General features: G+C 51.7%; 1 protein-coding gene across 1 annotated transcript in view; it reads right to left on the bottom strand.

Annotated features, from left to right (window-relative positions):
* Nucleotides 1-14,154, bottom strand: part of LOC120375640 (zinc finger protein 850-like) — a gene marked incomplete at its 3' end in the record, with an annotated part of 811,498 nt that overhangs the window by 428,492 nt on the left and 368,852 nt on the right. The window contains exon 2 of the mRNA XM_039496417.1: nucleotides 9,592-10,350. Within this exon, the coding sequence (XP_039352351.1) occupies nucleotides 9,592-10,350 (759 nt within the window). The remainder of the gene's footprint in view (nucleotides 1-9,591; nucleotides 10,351-14,154) is intronic.

Genomic DNA, 14,154 nt, shown 5'->3' with positions numbered 1-14,154 from the left:
TTGTTGAAGAGGAGCCCCAAGCACCCAGACAGAAAATTGTAACTTCAACCTTCAGAGTAAGAGCCAGAGGTGCTGCCAGCTGAGCTAGCCAGGCCGGCTAAATGTATTAACCCCTTTCACCGCAAGAGCAAACACACCGGGTACTTCTGTGCTTCTCAGCTGCTGGGAAAAAGCCTCTTGGGGGAAATATCTCCTGCCCCACCGCCAAAAGGAGCCCCTTGAGTGGGAACAGTCAGAGGCCCCACTCAGGGGCTGGCCCTGCTTTCCTACCGCCTTGTGATGCTGGCCGCTGAACGAATGCTGGTCTGTGGGTGGCCTTCAGTGGGGGTTTGGCATAGCAGGGATCAGGCTGGCCGGGTGTCTTTGTGGCCGTCTGCTGGCCACGCATAGGCATGGTCCTGCCCTCCTCTGGCCCTGCCCTCGGTTGCTCTGTGGCTTTTAAGCCTTCCCTTGGAGCTGTCAGCACCAGCTGCCTCTGCTCCAGGTGCCCAGAGGAGGAGAGGTGCTGGGCTCCAGCCTGGGACTCTGCCTCCCTCCTGCCTAGCCCTGACTATGAAGCCTGGCCCTGGCCCTCCTTTCTTCAAGTGCCAGGTGGACAAGAGGTAACATGTGGCTGCAAGCAAAATGGCCAAACTTGTGGGCCTCATGTGATGCAGCAAGAATCCCAACCACCTGGTCAAACCACAGGCATCAGGGTCACAAGTTCTAGAGCCCCAACCAATTTTGGCCATCAGACCTGGCTCCAGTAGGCAAGTCACCCAGCAGGAGGGGAAAGATTTGCTTTTGCACAGCTGGAGACAGGGAAGTTGAGCACTGTGAGCTCCAGGGCTTTACCACAACCCAACACAAGGTCCCACTGAGATTTGAACTCAAATTGCAGGATTCAGAGTCCTGAGTGCTGCCCTTTACAGCATGGGACCCGGCGGCTCAGGCATTAGCGGCTGGAGCACGTGGCCGGGCTCCTCATGCTGCACGGGCGGCAGCGGCAGCCGGGACGCGGGGCTGGGATCCCCCGGCGGCTCGGGCAGGGGCCGCCGGGACACGGGCCTGGGATCCCCCGGCGGCTCGGGCAGCGGCCGCCGGGGCGCGGGGCTGGGATCCCCGCGGCTCGGGCAGCGGCCGGGCACGGGCCGGATCCCCGGCGGCTCGGGCAGCGGCCGCTGGGCACGGGCCGGATCCCCGGCGGCGCGGGCAGCGGCAGCCGAAGCACGGGGCCGGGATCCCCCGGCGGCTCGGGCAGCGGCAGCCGAAGCACGGGGCCGGGATCCCCCGGCGGCTCGGGCAGCGGCCGCCGGGGCACGGGGCCGGGATCCCCCGGCGGCTCGGGCAGCGACAGCCGAGGCACGGAGCAGGAGTCCCGGGCAGCCCGAGCAGCGGCGTCAGGAGAGCGCCGCGGCTCCCGTCCGCCCGGCGGCAGCAGCCGGGCGCGGGCCGGGATCTCCCAGCGGCTCAGCGGCGCCACTGGGGTGCGGGGCAGGAGTTCCCCGGCGGCTCGAGCGGCGGGGGCGCGCCGCGGGGCCCCCCAGGAAGCGGCAATCGGGCCGCGGGCCAGGAGTCCCGCGGCGGCTCCAGCAGCAGCGGCAGGAGCACGCGGCAGGGCTCCCCGGGCTGCTCGGCCGCCGGGGCGCGGGGCCGGGATCTCCCGGCGGCTCGGGCGGCGGCCGCCAGGGTGCGGGGCCGGGATCCCCCGGCGGCTCGGGCGGCGGCCGCCGGGATCCCCCGGCGGCTCGGGCAGCGGCCACGAAGGCACGGAGCAGGAGTGCCCGGGCAGCCCGAGTAGCAGCGGCAGGAGAGCGCCGCGGGGCTCCCCGGTCCGCCCAGGCGGCAGCAGCCGGGGCACGGTTTCGGGATCTCCCGGCGGCTCGAGCAGCGGCCGCCGGGGCGCGGGGCCGGGATCCCCAGCGGCTCGGCGGCGGCCGCCGGGCGCGGGCCGGATCCCCGGCGGCTCGGGCGGCGGCTGCCGGGATCCCCGGCGGCTCGGGCAGCGCCACCAAGGCACGGAGCAGGAGTCCCGGCAGCCCGAGTAGCGGCGGCAGGAGAGCGCCGCGGGCTCCCGGTCCGCCAGGCGGCAGCAGCCGGGCACGGGTTCGGGATCTCCCGGCGGCTCGAGCGCGGCCGCCGGGCGCGTGCAGGAGTCCCCGGCGGCTCGGGCGGCGGCAGCCGGGGCCCACCGGCGGCTCGGGCGGCAGCCGCTGGGGCGCGGGGCCGGGATCTCCCGGCGGCTTGGGCGACGGCCGCCGGGGCGTGGGGCAGGGGTCCCCCGGCGGCCCGAGTAGGAGCGGCACGCCGGGGGGCTCCCCCGACCGCCAGGGCAGCAGCAGCTGGGGCACATGGCGGTGCTTCCCCGGCGAGCGCATCGGCCAGGGCATGGGGCAGGGACTCTTCCGCGTCTCAGGCAGTGGCCCGAGTACGCGGTGGGGCTCCCCAGGTAGCCCCTGCAGCAGCGGCGCAGGGCAGGGAACTCCCGGTAGCGGGGCTGTGGGGGGGTCCCCCTGGGGGGTCCGGGGCTGGGGTGTAGTGGGGCACTTACCCATGGGGAGTAGCAGTTGGTCAGTGGGCGTCTCCTCCGGCAGTTGAGGCGGGCGGGAACGCGCTCCAGCTGGTATTAGCGATCACGAGGCTGTAGGTTCCTCCAGCGGTGGGGGGTGCTCTTTCTGTAGCAGCTGGCGCTCAGCAGTCGGGTCGGCTCCTTGCAGCTGCTGGTCATCAGGGAGAGGTTTCTTAGGCTGTGGTTGTTGATGAGTATCCAGGGGTTTGTCTGGCGGCAGGCGGATAGCAGGGTGGTCCACTGGCAGCTGGGCAGCGTGACGCCTGCTCCCCCGTGTGGTGGGGTCTCTCTCCGTTGGTTTTGGGATGCGGGAGCTGCTTGCAGCAGCACCTCGGTCTCCAGACTTCCTGGCTCGGCATGTCCCTGGGACCCTAGGGGCTACTATAGCCGGGAGCCTGTGCAGGGCAGCAGAGTGCTCCTGGACAGGGGTTGGCTCCCTGGGATGTAGTGCATGAGCCGCAGGGTCCATCTTTTGGGACATTGCCAGGTCCCCTCAGTATAGCATCTCATAGTAAAAGAGATTAAACTGATAAGAACAGACACTATGATTTGATCTTAGCTCTAAGGAGCCAAGAAGCTGTAATTTGACTCGCTTTGTGTCTGCGGCCGGTAATATATCAGGACAAAATCATTCCAGTGATTGTGACCCTGGGATTGAGGGGGCTTGGTCTTATTAAAATGTAACTAGCATGTTACACATGTGTTTTTAAAGGTGGCTTCCCCAAGCAATCCCAAGTTGTTCTTCCCACAGATGGCTGATGGGGGGCAGCAGGGGATCTCCCCAATCTGGGGGAATCTCTCTGGGCCCCACTGTTAGTTCTCCATCCTTTCTCCCCCTAACCATGCCCACCCCTCCCCTCCCCATTATCAGTGTTTTGGAGCGACCCCTCCCTCCTTTTATGGGATACAGACTCTCTGTGACAGAGACTGAGTGGGGCTCCTCTCTGCACGGCCCCAGTGGGGAAGGAAAGAAACGGGGGGGGGGGGAGAGAAGACGGGCAAAAGGAGTCAAATGGGGCTAAACCAGAATCGAGGCGATTTTCTTCCTGTTGAAATGTCCTGGAGTCTCATGGCTGAAAAGCCGCATCTTGAGTTAGGTTTGATGCATCAGCTTTTCAATTACCAGGCAAAGGTGTGACCCCCAGAGACTGATAACTGCCTGCTGCCCAGCTTTGTCTAAGAAGCACCTGCCGTGGTGCAACTGGTTAGTGCAAAGGGGGCTCATGCTGGGGTTATGAGTTCAACCCTTATCTAGAGCACTGGTTTCTATTACCTGTGCAGTTTCCTCAACATTTTTGCCTAACTCAAGTGGAAAGTGCCATGGTGGGAAAAGGAGAGCAAGTTCTAAAACGTTGAAGTAGGTGCATAGCTTGGAAATATCCACCCTGTGCTGCCATTAGTTCCAAGAGATCGTTCACTGGCAGCGTGAATTGATTTATTTGCTGCTGAGAAACCTGCCAGGACAGGTCTCTGGTCACCAAATCTCCCTGCTTCTTCCAGACACCCCCAGCTCCCTCCCTGCCCCCGTCAGTGCTGGAGGAGGGTCTTGTATGCACTGAGCCTAAAACTTTTTTGAAGCCTTCTTAGTGCAGGTGGCAGCACATGACTCTCATAATCTGAAGGCCATGAGTTCCCAGCCTCAGAAAAGACAATGGTTTTTGCTCCCTGCTTCAGATTTTCTAAAGGAAATCAGAGAAAAGAAACTATAGGGGAGTGGTTTCTAGACACCCTCCTCGCACACACAGAGACACTTTTCTAGGGAATTAATGTTTCCTTCTCTGTGGAGTTTCTATTCTCCATAAAGCAAAATAAAACAAAAACATGCAAGTCTAAGCCTAATACAGATAAAAATCTCGCCCTCAGAGATCTTCCAATAAGCTTCTTTTGCAGACTAGACTTATTTCTAGCCTGGGTACAACCTTTTCACCTAGTATAGTCCTTGTTCCAGCTCAGATGGTAGCTAAGGGATTTCTCATGACTGCAGCTATCTTTGTTCTGTTCCACCCCTTTATACAGCTTTGGTACAAAGCAGGAATCTTTTCTCTCTCCCCTGGTAAGTATGCCCAGTGGTTTGGGATGGGATGGTATCTGAGTTACTACAGAGAATTCTTTCCTGGGTGCTGGCTGGTGAGTCTTACCCACATGCTCAGGGTTTAACTGATCACCATATTTGGGGTCTGGAAGGAATTTTCCTCCAGGGCAGATTGGCAGAGGCCCTGGGAGGTTTTTCGCCTTCCTCTGCAGCATGGGGCATGGATCACTTGTTGGAAGATTCTCTGCAGCTCAAACCACACTTTGAGGACTTCAATAACTCAGACATAGGTTAGGGGTTTGTTATAGAAGTGGATGGGTGAGATTGTATGGCCTGCGTTGTGCAGGAGGTCAGACTAGATGATCATAATGGTCCCTTCTGATCTTAAAGTCTATGAGTCTATGGGGAAAAGCCCTAGGTTTAAGATGGATTCCTGTACATGGGGACATGGTCACATGTCCTGTGAGACCCCAAGCCTTCATTCTTCCTGGCCTGACTCACAGATGGTGTGGGACAGAGCCATCTCCAGTCAATTGTCCTGGTTAATGGGAGCCATCAAGAGTCCAAACCACTATTAATGGCCCACACTTTGCATCATTACAACAGGACCTCAGAGTTATAGTTCATATTTCTAGTTTCAGATACAAGAATGATCGGTTCATACAAATAGGATGAACACACACAGTAGATTATAAGCTTTGTAATGATACTATACAGGAGACCTTTTGCATGAAGCATAGTCCAGTTACATTATATTCACACTCTAGCATATGTCACAGCAGGGAAAGGGTTTTACTGCAGCACCTGGGAGCAGTTGAGTTGCATGTTCAGGCTGTGGTATGAGTTCCTCCAGGTTTCTCGTAAGCACACAGGGACCTTAGCAGGTGCTCTCGATACAGGAATGGCCCAGACATGATAAAGTGATGGGGATTCAATTCCCTTTTTTATATTTGTATTTCCAATGACATTTCTGTTTGATTTCGTTTTGCTTTGTATAACTGTGTTTTCTCCTTATTTTGATATTTAACAGGCTAACTCTAACAGCTAATAACGCGAAACTTCCAAGCAGGGCCTAGGCAAATGGAAAAACAACTGTAAGAGATGCTGGTTTTCGACCTTGTGTTAGAGAAGAATAGAATGCAGACTGTAGCAGAAATTGCTGAGAGAAGTAAGAGATCAGAAAGGAATATGTACAAACAAAATGCAGTTGTTGCTCATTACTGTATGTCACAAAAGGTATAAATGCTTGCCTTAACTGTTTATCTAACCGAGACCTACCTCAGGAGGGGAAACTCTGCCCGTGTGTACTCTCCCGACTAACTGCAGTTGCTCAAAATAAACTGCATAATATAATAACATTTAACATCCCTGTGGTGGGAAGAACATTTCAACAGCCCAACACTGTGGCATTTAATTTAAAAAAGGGGAACTATGCAAAAATGAGGGGGTTAGTTAAACAGAAATTAAAAGGTCCAGTGACTAAAGTGAAATCCCTGCAAGCTGCATGGACGCTTTTTAAAGACACCATAATAGAGGACTGTAACGGGTTGGGACTCACCACCTGGCCCCTCCCACTGGTGACTCCAGGAATTAGCTCTGTCCAGTGGAGCGCCCCCTCCTGGTGGTGTCCCGTCCGTCGTTCTGCCCTCTGTTGCTGTCTCTGGACCCGCGTTGCTGCCTGCTCAGCGGCGTCCTCTTCGAGGCCACTGCTCTCTGGCAGTGCCCCATAGTCCATCTGCACCCCTTCCGGGGTCGGTGATCAACAGTCCTACACCCCAGCCACTATGTTCAACCGCCCTCTGAGTCCAATCCTCTTGTCAGGGATCTGGGGTAGTACAATGGCCACTCCCTACGGCCATTGGCTGGGTGTACTGCAAGGAGGAAGTGTGGGGCCCAGGCCCACCTCTACTCTGGGTCCCGGCCCAGGGACCCTCTGGCCTCAGCCTCGCTGTCCTTCTCTCCCCTCCGCTGTCTGTTTCCCTGGGCCACTTCCCCTATGGCCCCTTCCCGCTAGGCCCTTCCCTTCAGGGCCTGCAGCCTGGCAGGCTACGGGCTCAAGCTCTCTAGCCTCCCGAGCCCAGGCCCAGGCCAGCACTGCGCTGTCCGCGTGCTAGTCTCCACCCTTGAGACTGACCTTCCCCTCTCAAAGGCCAGGGACAGACTGACTGCTCCTTCCTGCGCAGCCTTTATATATGTCTGAGCCTGGCCCTGATTGGCTGTCTCCAAACTGGGCCCTGATTGGCTCACAATAAGCCCTTTTCTGAGTGGCTCCCTGTCTGCGCAGGCACCCTGGCCTGCCACAGCCCACTTTCACCGGGAGTGGGGCAGTCCGCCCCACTACACAGACCAACTTAAATGTATACTCCAAATTAAGAAACACAGTAAAACTAAAATGAGCCACCGGGCTTAGCAACCATGTAAAAGAAGCAATGAGAGATAAAAGGCATCTTTTAAAAAGTGGAAGTCAAACCCTAGTGAGGTAAATAGAAAGGAGCATAAACACTGCCACATTAAGTGAAAAATTTAATAAGAAAAGCCAAAGAGGAGTTTGAAGAATGGCTAGCCAAAACTCACAAGGTAATAAAATGTTTTTTAAGTATATCAGAAGCAGAAAGCCTGCTGAACAACCAGTGGGGCCCCTTGATGATCGACATACAAAAGGAGCGCTTAAAGATGATAAAGCCATTGAGAAACTAAATGGATTCTCTGTGTCAGTCTTCACGGCTGAGGATGTTAGGGAGATTCCCAAACCTGAGCTGGCTTTTGTAGGTGACAAATCTGAGGAACTGTCACAGATTGAAGTATCACTAAAAGAGGTTTTGGAATTCATTGTTAATGTTGAGTTTATCAAGTCACTGGGACCAGATGGCATTCACCCAAGAGTTCTGAAAGAACTCAAATGTGAAGTTGCAGAACTATTAACTATGGTTTGTAACCTGTCCTTTAAATCGGCTTCTGTACCCAATGACTGGAAGATAGCTAATGTAACGTCAATATTTAGAAAGCGCTCTAGAGGTGATCCCGGCAATTACAGACCAGTAAGTCTAACGTCAGTACTGGGGAAATTAGTTGAAACAATAAATAGAATAAAATTGTCAGACACATAGAAGAACATAAATTGTTGGGCAAAAGTCAACATGGTTTCTGTAAAGGGAAATTGTATCTTACTAATCTATTAGAGTTCTTTGAAGGGATCAACAAACATGTGGACAAGGGGGATCCGGTGGACATAGTGTACTTAGATTTCCAGAAAGCCTTTGACAAGGTCCCTCACCAAAGGCTGTTACGTAAATTAAGTTGTCATGGGATAAAAGGGAAGGTCCTTTCATGGATTGAGAACTGGTTAAAAGACAGGGAACAAAGGGTAGGAATAAATGGTAAATTCTCAGAATGGAGAGGGGTAACTAGTGGTGTTCCCCAAGGGTCAGTCCGAGGACCAATCCTATTCACCTTATTCATAAATGATCTGGAGAAAGGGGTAAAAAGTGAGGTGGCAAAGTTTGCAGATGACACTAAATTGCTCAAGATAGTTAAGACCAAACGAGACTGTGAAGAACTTCAAAAACAGCTCACAAAACTAAGTGACTGAACAACAAAATGGCAAATGAAATTTAATGTGGAAAAATGTAAAGTAATGCACATTGGAAAAAATAACCCCAATTATACATACAATATAATGGGGGCTAATTTAGCTACAACAAATCAGGAAAAAGATCTTCGAGTCATCATGGATAGTTCTCTGAAGATGTCCACGCAGTGTGCAGAGGCAATCAAAAAAGCAAACAGGATGTTAGGAATCATTAAAAAGGGGATAGAGAATAAGACGGAGGATATATTATTGCCCTTATATAGCTCCATGGTACGCCCACATCTTGAATACTACCTACAGATGTGGTCTCCTCATGTCAAAAAAGATATACTGGCATTAGAAAAGGTTAAGAGAAGGGCAATTAAAATGATTAGGGGTTTGGAACGGGTCCCATATGAGGAGAGATTAAAGAGGCTAGGACTTTTCAGCTTGGAAAAGAGGAGACTAAGGGGGAATATGATAGAGGTATATAAAATCATGAGTGATGTGGAGAAAGTAGATAAGGAAAAGATATTTACTTACTCCCATAATACAAGAACTAGGGGCCACCAAATGAAATTAATGGGTAGCAGGTTTAAAATAAATAAAAGGAAGTTCTTCACACAGCGCACAGTCAACTTGTGGAACTTCTTGACTCAGGCGTATGTGAACGCTAGGACTATAACAGGTTTAAAAGAGAACAGGATAAATTCATGGAGGTTAAGTCCATTAACGGCTATTAGCCAGGATGGGTAAGGAATGGTGTCCCTAGCCTGTTTGTCAGAGGGTGGAGATGGATGGCAGGAGAGAGATCACTTGATCATTACCTGTTAGGTTCACTCTCTGGGCTGCTTCTGCTCTACAACTATGATTGTCTTTTACACCAAAATCACTAACTTGAGCAGCCAATTCCATGTACAATCCTAGTGGATGTAAGACACAGGTAGCTTTTGCCTCAGGGTAGCTTGTTGGCATCAACCCTCTCTCCCCAACCTGGAGCTGATGAACATTCCTGGCTGGAGGGACACATGCTCCTACAAGTCAAAAGGAAAGGAGTTGATAGAAAAGATCACAGAACTGACCCCAAAGAAGGGTGAGCTGCAAAAGGCAGAAGGAGGCAACTCATCTGGGGAGCTGAGAGACCATGGTGAAGATGGTGCGAAGATCACTATACTGGTATTAACAAATGTGATTTAAATAAAAACAAAAACAAAAAAAAATCTTTGGCCAGCCCTAATCAAGGCATTTCTTACAGTTCTCTCCCGTTTGGATTTTCTGATATCTAATAGGGAATGACCTCTGATCGAAGCTTTTCCCAAATGCAGAGCATGTGCAGAGTCTCTCTCCACTGTGGATTCTATGATGTCTGACAAGGTCTGAGCATTCAATGAAGCTTTTCCCACACTCAGAGGATGTGTAGGGTCTCTCTTGTGTGGATTCTACGATGTGAGATAAGGTGTGAGTTTTGACTGAAGCTTTTCCCACACTCAGAGCACATGTAGGGTGTCTCTCTTGTGTGGATTCTCTGATGTACGATAAGGGTTGAGCTCCGATTGAAGCTTTTCCCGCATCCAGAGCATGTGTAGGGTTTCTCTCCAGTGTGGATTCTCTGATGTTTGATAAGGTCTGAGCTCCGATTGAAGCTTTTCCCACACTCAGAGCATGTGTAGGGCATCTCTCTCATGTGGATTCTCTGATGTGCGATAAGGTTTGAGCTCCGATTGAAGCTTTTCCCACACTCAGAGCATGTGTAAGGCGTCTCTCCGGTGTGGATTCTCCTGTGTGCGATAAGGGTAGAGCTCTGACTGAAGCTTTTCCCACACTCAGAGCATGTGTAGGGCGTCTCTCCAGTGTGGATTCTATGATGTTTGATAAGGTCTGAGCTCCAATTGAAACTTTTCCCGCACTCAGAGCATGTGTAGGGCGTCTCTCCAGTGTGGATTCTACGATGTGTGATAAGGTTTGAGCTGCAACTGAAGCTTTTCCCACATTCCGAGCATGTGTGGGGCTTCTCTCCTGTGTGGATTCTACGATGTTTGATAAGGTTTGAGTGCCATTTAAAGCTTTTCCCGCACTCAGAGCATGTGTAGGGCGTCTCTCCTGTGTGGATTCTCCTGTGTGCGATAAGGGTAGAGCTCCGACTGAAGCCTTTCCCACACTCAGAGCACATGTAGGGTCTCTCTCCTCTGTGGATTCTCTGATGTGTGAAAAGGTCTGAGCTCTCATTGAAGCTTTCCCCACACTCATGCCATGTGTAACGTGTCTCTTGAAGTTGATTCTCTTGTGTGTAATAAGGTCTGAGAGGCTACTGAAGTTTTCTTCTGGCCTCTGCTCAGTCTCACAGGCTTTGCTTTTCTGGGAGTGCACAACTCCGGAAACATTCCCTTTGGGTCTTCCTGATAACATCCCATGTGGTTCTACTTGCTCAGCTTCTTCCTGCTGCGGTGTCTCCTCATTCTCACTCGCCATCCCATCACCTGATGGGAGACAGAGAGAATCCAGACATAGGTCACTCCCTGTGCCTGAGAAAAAGGAAGTCTCAGAGACAGGAATTTAAAAAGGGATGAACAAACCAAAATATGTGTGGGAGATCAAACCTATCAGGAGCTGATTTTCCCCACACCCTTCCCCAGAGGAGAAAGGAAGGGATCAGTTTTGGTCTGCATCTCACCAGAAAATGCAGGGGAAAGCGGGATCAGGTAGGGATCTGCTGCCAGTTGTTAGTCAGGATAGGTAGGAAGCCATAAGTGACATCTGCCTAATGATTCCACATCTGAAGGGAACAATCCTGAACTTGGAGACCTCACAAGGTCTTTGTAGGGCATCCCAAATGTTTCCTGTATTCATGGAGAGTTTTTGAGTTGGTTTAACCAATCCCTCACCTGTGCAGGCAGCTCTCGGGAGCACTTCTTTCTCAGAGTCCTGGAGGTCTGGGACCCACGGCTCTTCCCCTCGTTCCAGCTGCGAGATCACATCAGGTTTGGAATTTAGAAACCCTACGCCAGGCAAAGAAAACAAGGGAGGTCAGTGGAATTTGTGGGATACTTGTCACAAAGAATAGTCCACGGTTTTAACCCCAGCTCATTTTTAAGCAGTAACATCCCAAGGCCGGCTTCCTTGGCTTAAAGTGGCAGGAGAGTTATTATTATAAATCATGTGCATTACCTTAGTGCTTAAACACCAACTAACAGTGGGTCCCGATTGTGCTAGGCAAAGTACAAACACAGAATAGTAGATGGCCCATGCCCTAAACGATTTACAATCTAACTAGACAAGACAACCACAGAATGGGGGAAGGGGTAGAACCACCAGATAAAGAAACAGATCTTAAGATGCTTAAAGAAAGTTTAGTTTGATAGCATCCTGTCTGGCAAGAAATCACTTATCAACGGTTGTGGTACCCTCATTTCTGTACTGTTTTATCTTTATGTCCACCACTTCTCTGGTTCTCTAATTGTTTCTGCCTGCTGTATAATTAATTTTGCTGGGTGTAAGTTAATTAGGGTAGTAGGATATAATTGGTTAGGTAATTATGTTACAATATGTTAGGACTGGTTAGTTACATTTCAGTAAAATGATTGGTTAAGGTGTAGCTGGGAATATGACTATATAAACTGGGGTCAAACACGAGGGGGAAGGGAAATTGGAATCAGGTTTATTAATGAGGGGAATGGGAACAGGGACACAGGCAAGGCTCTGCAGCATCAGAGCTGGGAAGGGGGATGCAGGGTAAACGCTCTGCGGCCTCAGAGCTGGGAACGGGACACTGGGGAACAGACTCTCTGGGGGTATAGCGATAAGCCCGACTGGTGTGAAGGGCTTCGGAATCTGCTTGCTTGGAAATAACCCCAATAAACATCGCACTATCTGCCCTTCAGACTTCTGGTCTTTTTCTGCTTGCTGTCTGCATGACAAGAACCAGGGAAGTGAGTGGGGGAAGGGAAAGCCCTCTAACAAAACTGACACGACCTGATAATCAAGAGGTGAGCCTTAGAGGAAGGTTTTAATACACTTTGTAACTGATGAGGATTCCCACGAGGACTGAGGAGGGTGCAATGGTAAATACACATTTAGATCCTTTTCTTGTTTTATATCTTTTCCCATAAGGCTTAACCTCCAGCGCACTGTCATGGATGTACAGGATCTGTGCAATGCCCTGGCTTTTAAACAGTCCTTGGGAGGTGCCCCTTGAGTGCACTAGACCCTCAAGGGGTCCCGTTCTTCCACAAGGATAGACCATGTCGCTTCAACACTTGAGACTGAGCCTCTGGATTCAACACTCCTATTTCAATCTGTGAGCTCTGCCAGCAGGTCCCAGCTGAATGACACTCCTGTTCAGAGACTGCTCCTCATTCATGCTTCAATGCACCTCAGCAAGTTTTGCTGTGACACTGGGCAGACTGTTAAAACATAGCAAGGTTTATTAGTTAACTGAAACACAGCTTTAGGCTTTTTGCATTCTTTTGCTGCAGCAAGCAGCATCAGCGCTATCAGCGCGCTACGCGCGCAGCGCTCGCTGCGAGCGTGTAGAAGCGCAGCCAAGTCAGGCTGGGGAGAAACTCTCAGCTCTCCTCTCCTCCTCCTGTGAGAAATAACGGAAGCGCTGGGAGGGGAGCGGGCCTCAGGCCTGGGGGGACCACACACACGCGGCGCCGCTTTAGCGCCTGCAGCGCTGCAGAGGGTGTGTTTTCACACCCTGCTGCAGCGCTGCAAATTTGTAAGTGTAGCCAAGCCCTAAGAAAGGCTTTAGATTAGGACAGAGAAGCAAAGAACACAATATAGTCCATATTGGCCAATGCTCTTGACCCACACTGCTGTTAAAAAGAGTTTTGTTTCCTTTCACTTTGCCTGTCCGTTTGTCTTCGCTCCGGTAGAGCTCCCTGTGTCTGCAAACCCAGTTCTTCCTGCTCCCAAGCACATCCTGAGTCCATGTATGCTTCACTCAGCAAAGCTGAGATCCTCCCATGGACAGGTGACAATTATTCCCTTGTCTCTGTTGGGTATTCCATTGATGTAGGTTGGTCCCAGCCTGTCCTTAATGACCCATTCATATCACCCCGTGACAGCTCCGTGACAAAACACCTCATGTCTCCTCCTCTTTATAATCATAGCAATACCAACCACAGAGGGAAACTGAGGTGTGTATTGGCATCATAGAAGTATCACCAAAATTCCTGCCTCTATCACACACACACATGGCTCAGAGCCCTTGGAGAGAAAGCAAAGCACAAGAACTGGATGTTAGTCCAGTGAACACAGTGGAGAACAAGCTGCAATCCTCACACCCTGGTCAAACAGGAGAGGCATGTGGGTCCCCACCCATAGAGAGGGGCAGGCTAGAGGCCTGATACCCGAGAGGCCATTGCTTGAGCAGACCATGGAGGCAGGTCAAAGGCTTCGCTACCTCAGAACTGTGACATTGCAAAAGCAGATTTTGGGGAATTAGGAAATCTAGTGACTCAGGTGTAATGGGAAGGAGAATTAAACTTCCCCAGTGTGTGGAGAAGGCTGGGGAATTAAACACTAAAATTCAGAAGCAACAGCCCCTAATTCTTCCAGAAAAGGAGAATGTAAGAAACAAGAACTGGGCCACGCAAGCTCAGGAGGGACAGGCTCAGAGATCCAAGGAGCCTGGAGGGAAGACAGCTTGTGGCTGCTGCAGATGGGGAGAGGGGGGACAAGACTCTCCAAACTCTCACTCCTGTTGACCCCCGACCTGATTTTATCATCTACGACCACCATGTCTTGTGGGCAATTTTATACTCGCTAGAGGGAAAATGTCATGATCAGAGTATTGCTTATTAGCTTGGAACACGCGTGGAGGGGCAAGGAGGCGATGCAGGTCTACACTACAGCCGGGTTCGACACTCTGAGATCGATCCACCCATGGTCGATTTAGCAGGTGTAGTAAACACCCGCTAAATCGACTGCAGATCGCTCTCCAGTCGACCCCTGTACTCTATCCAGATGAGAGGAGTAAAGTAAGTCGACCCCCTGCAGCTTACA

This window comes from Mauremys reevesii, linkage group 12 (genome assembly GCF_016161935.1).
Source record: "Mauremys reevesii isolate NIE-2019 linkage group 12, ASM1616193v1, whole genome shotgun sequence".
Taxonomy (NCBI): Eukaryota; Metazoa; Chordata; order Testudines; family Geoemydidae; genus Mauremys; species Mauremys reevesii.
The sequence above is the reverse complement of the archived record's forward strand: the minus strand, read 5'-3'. Positions and strand labels throughout refer to the sequence as shown.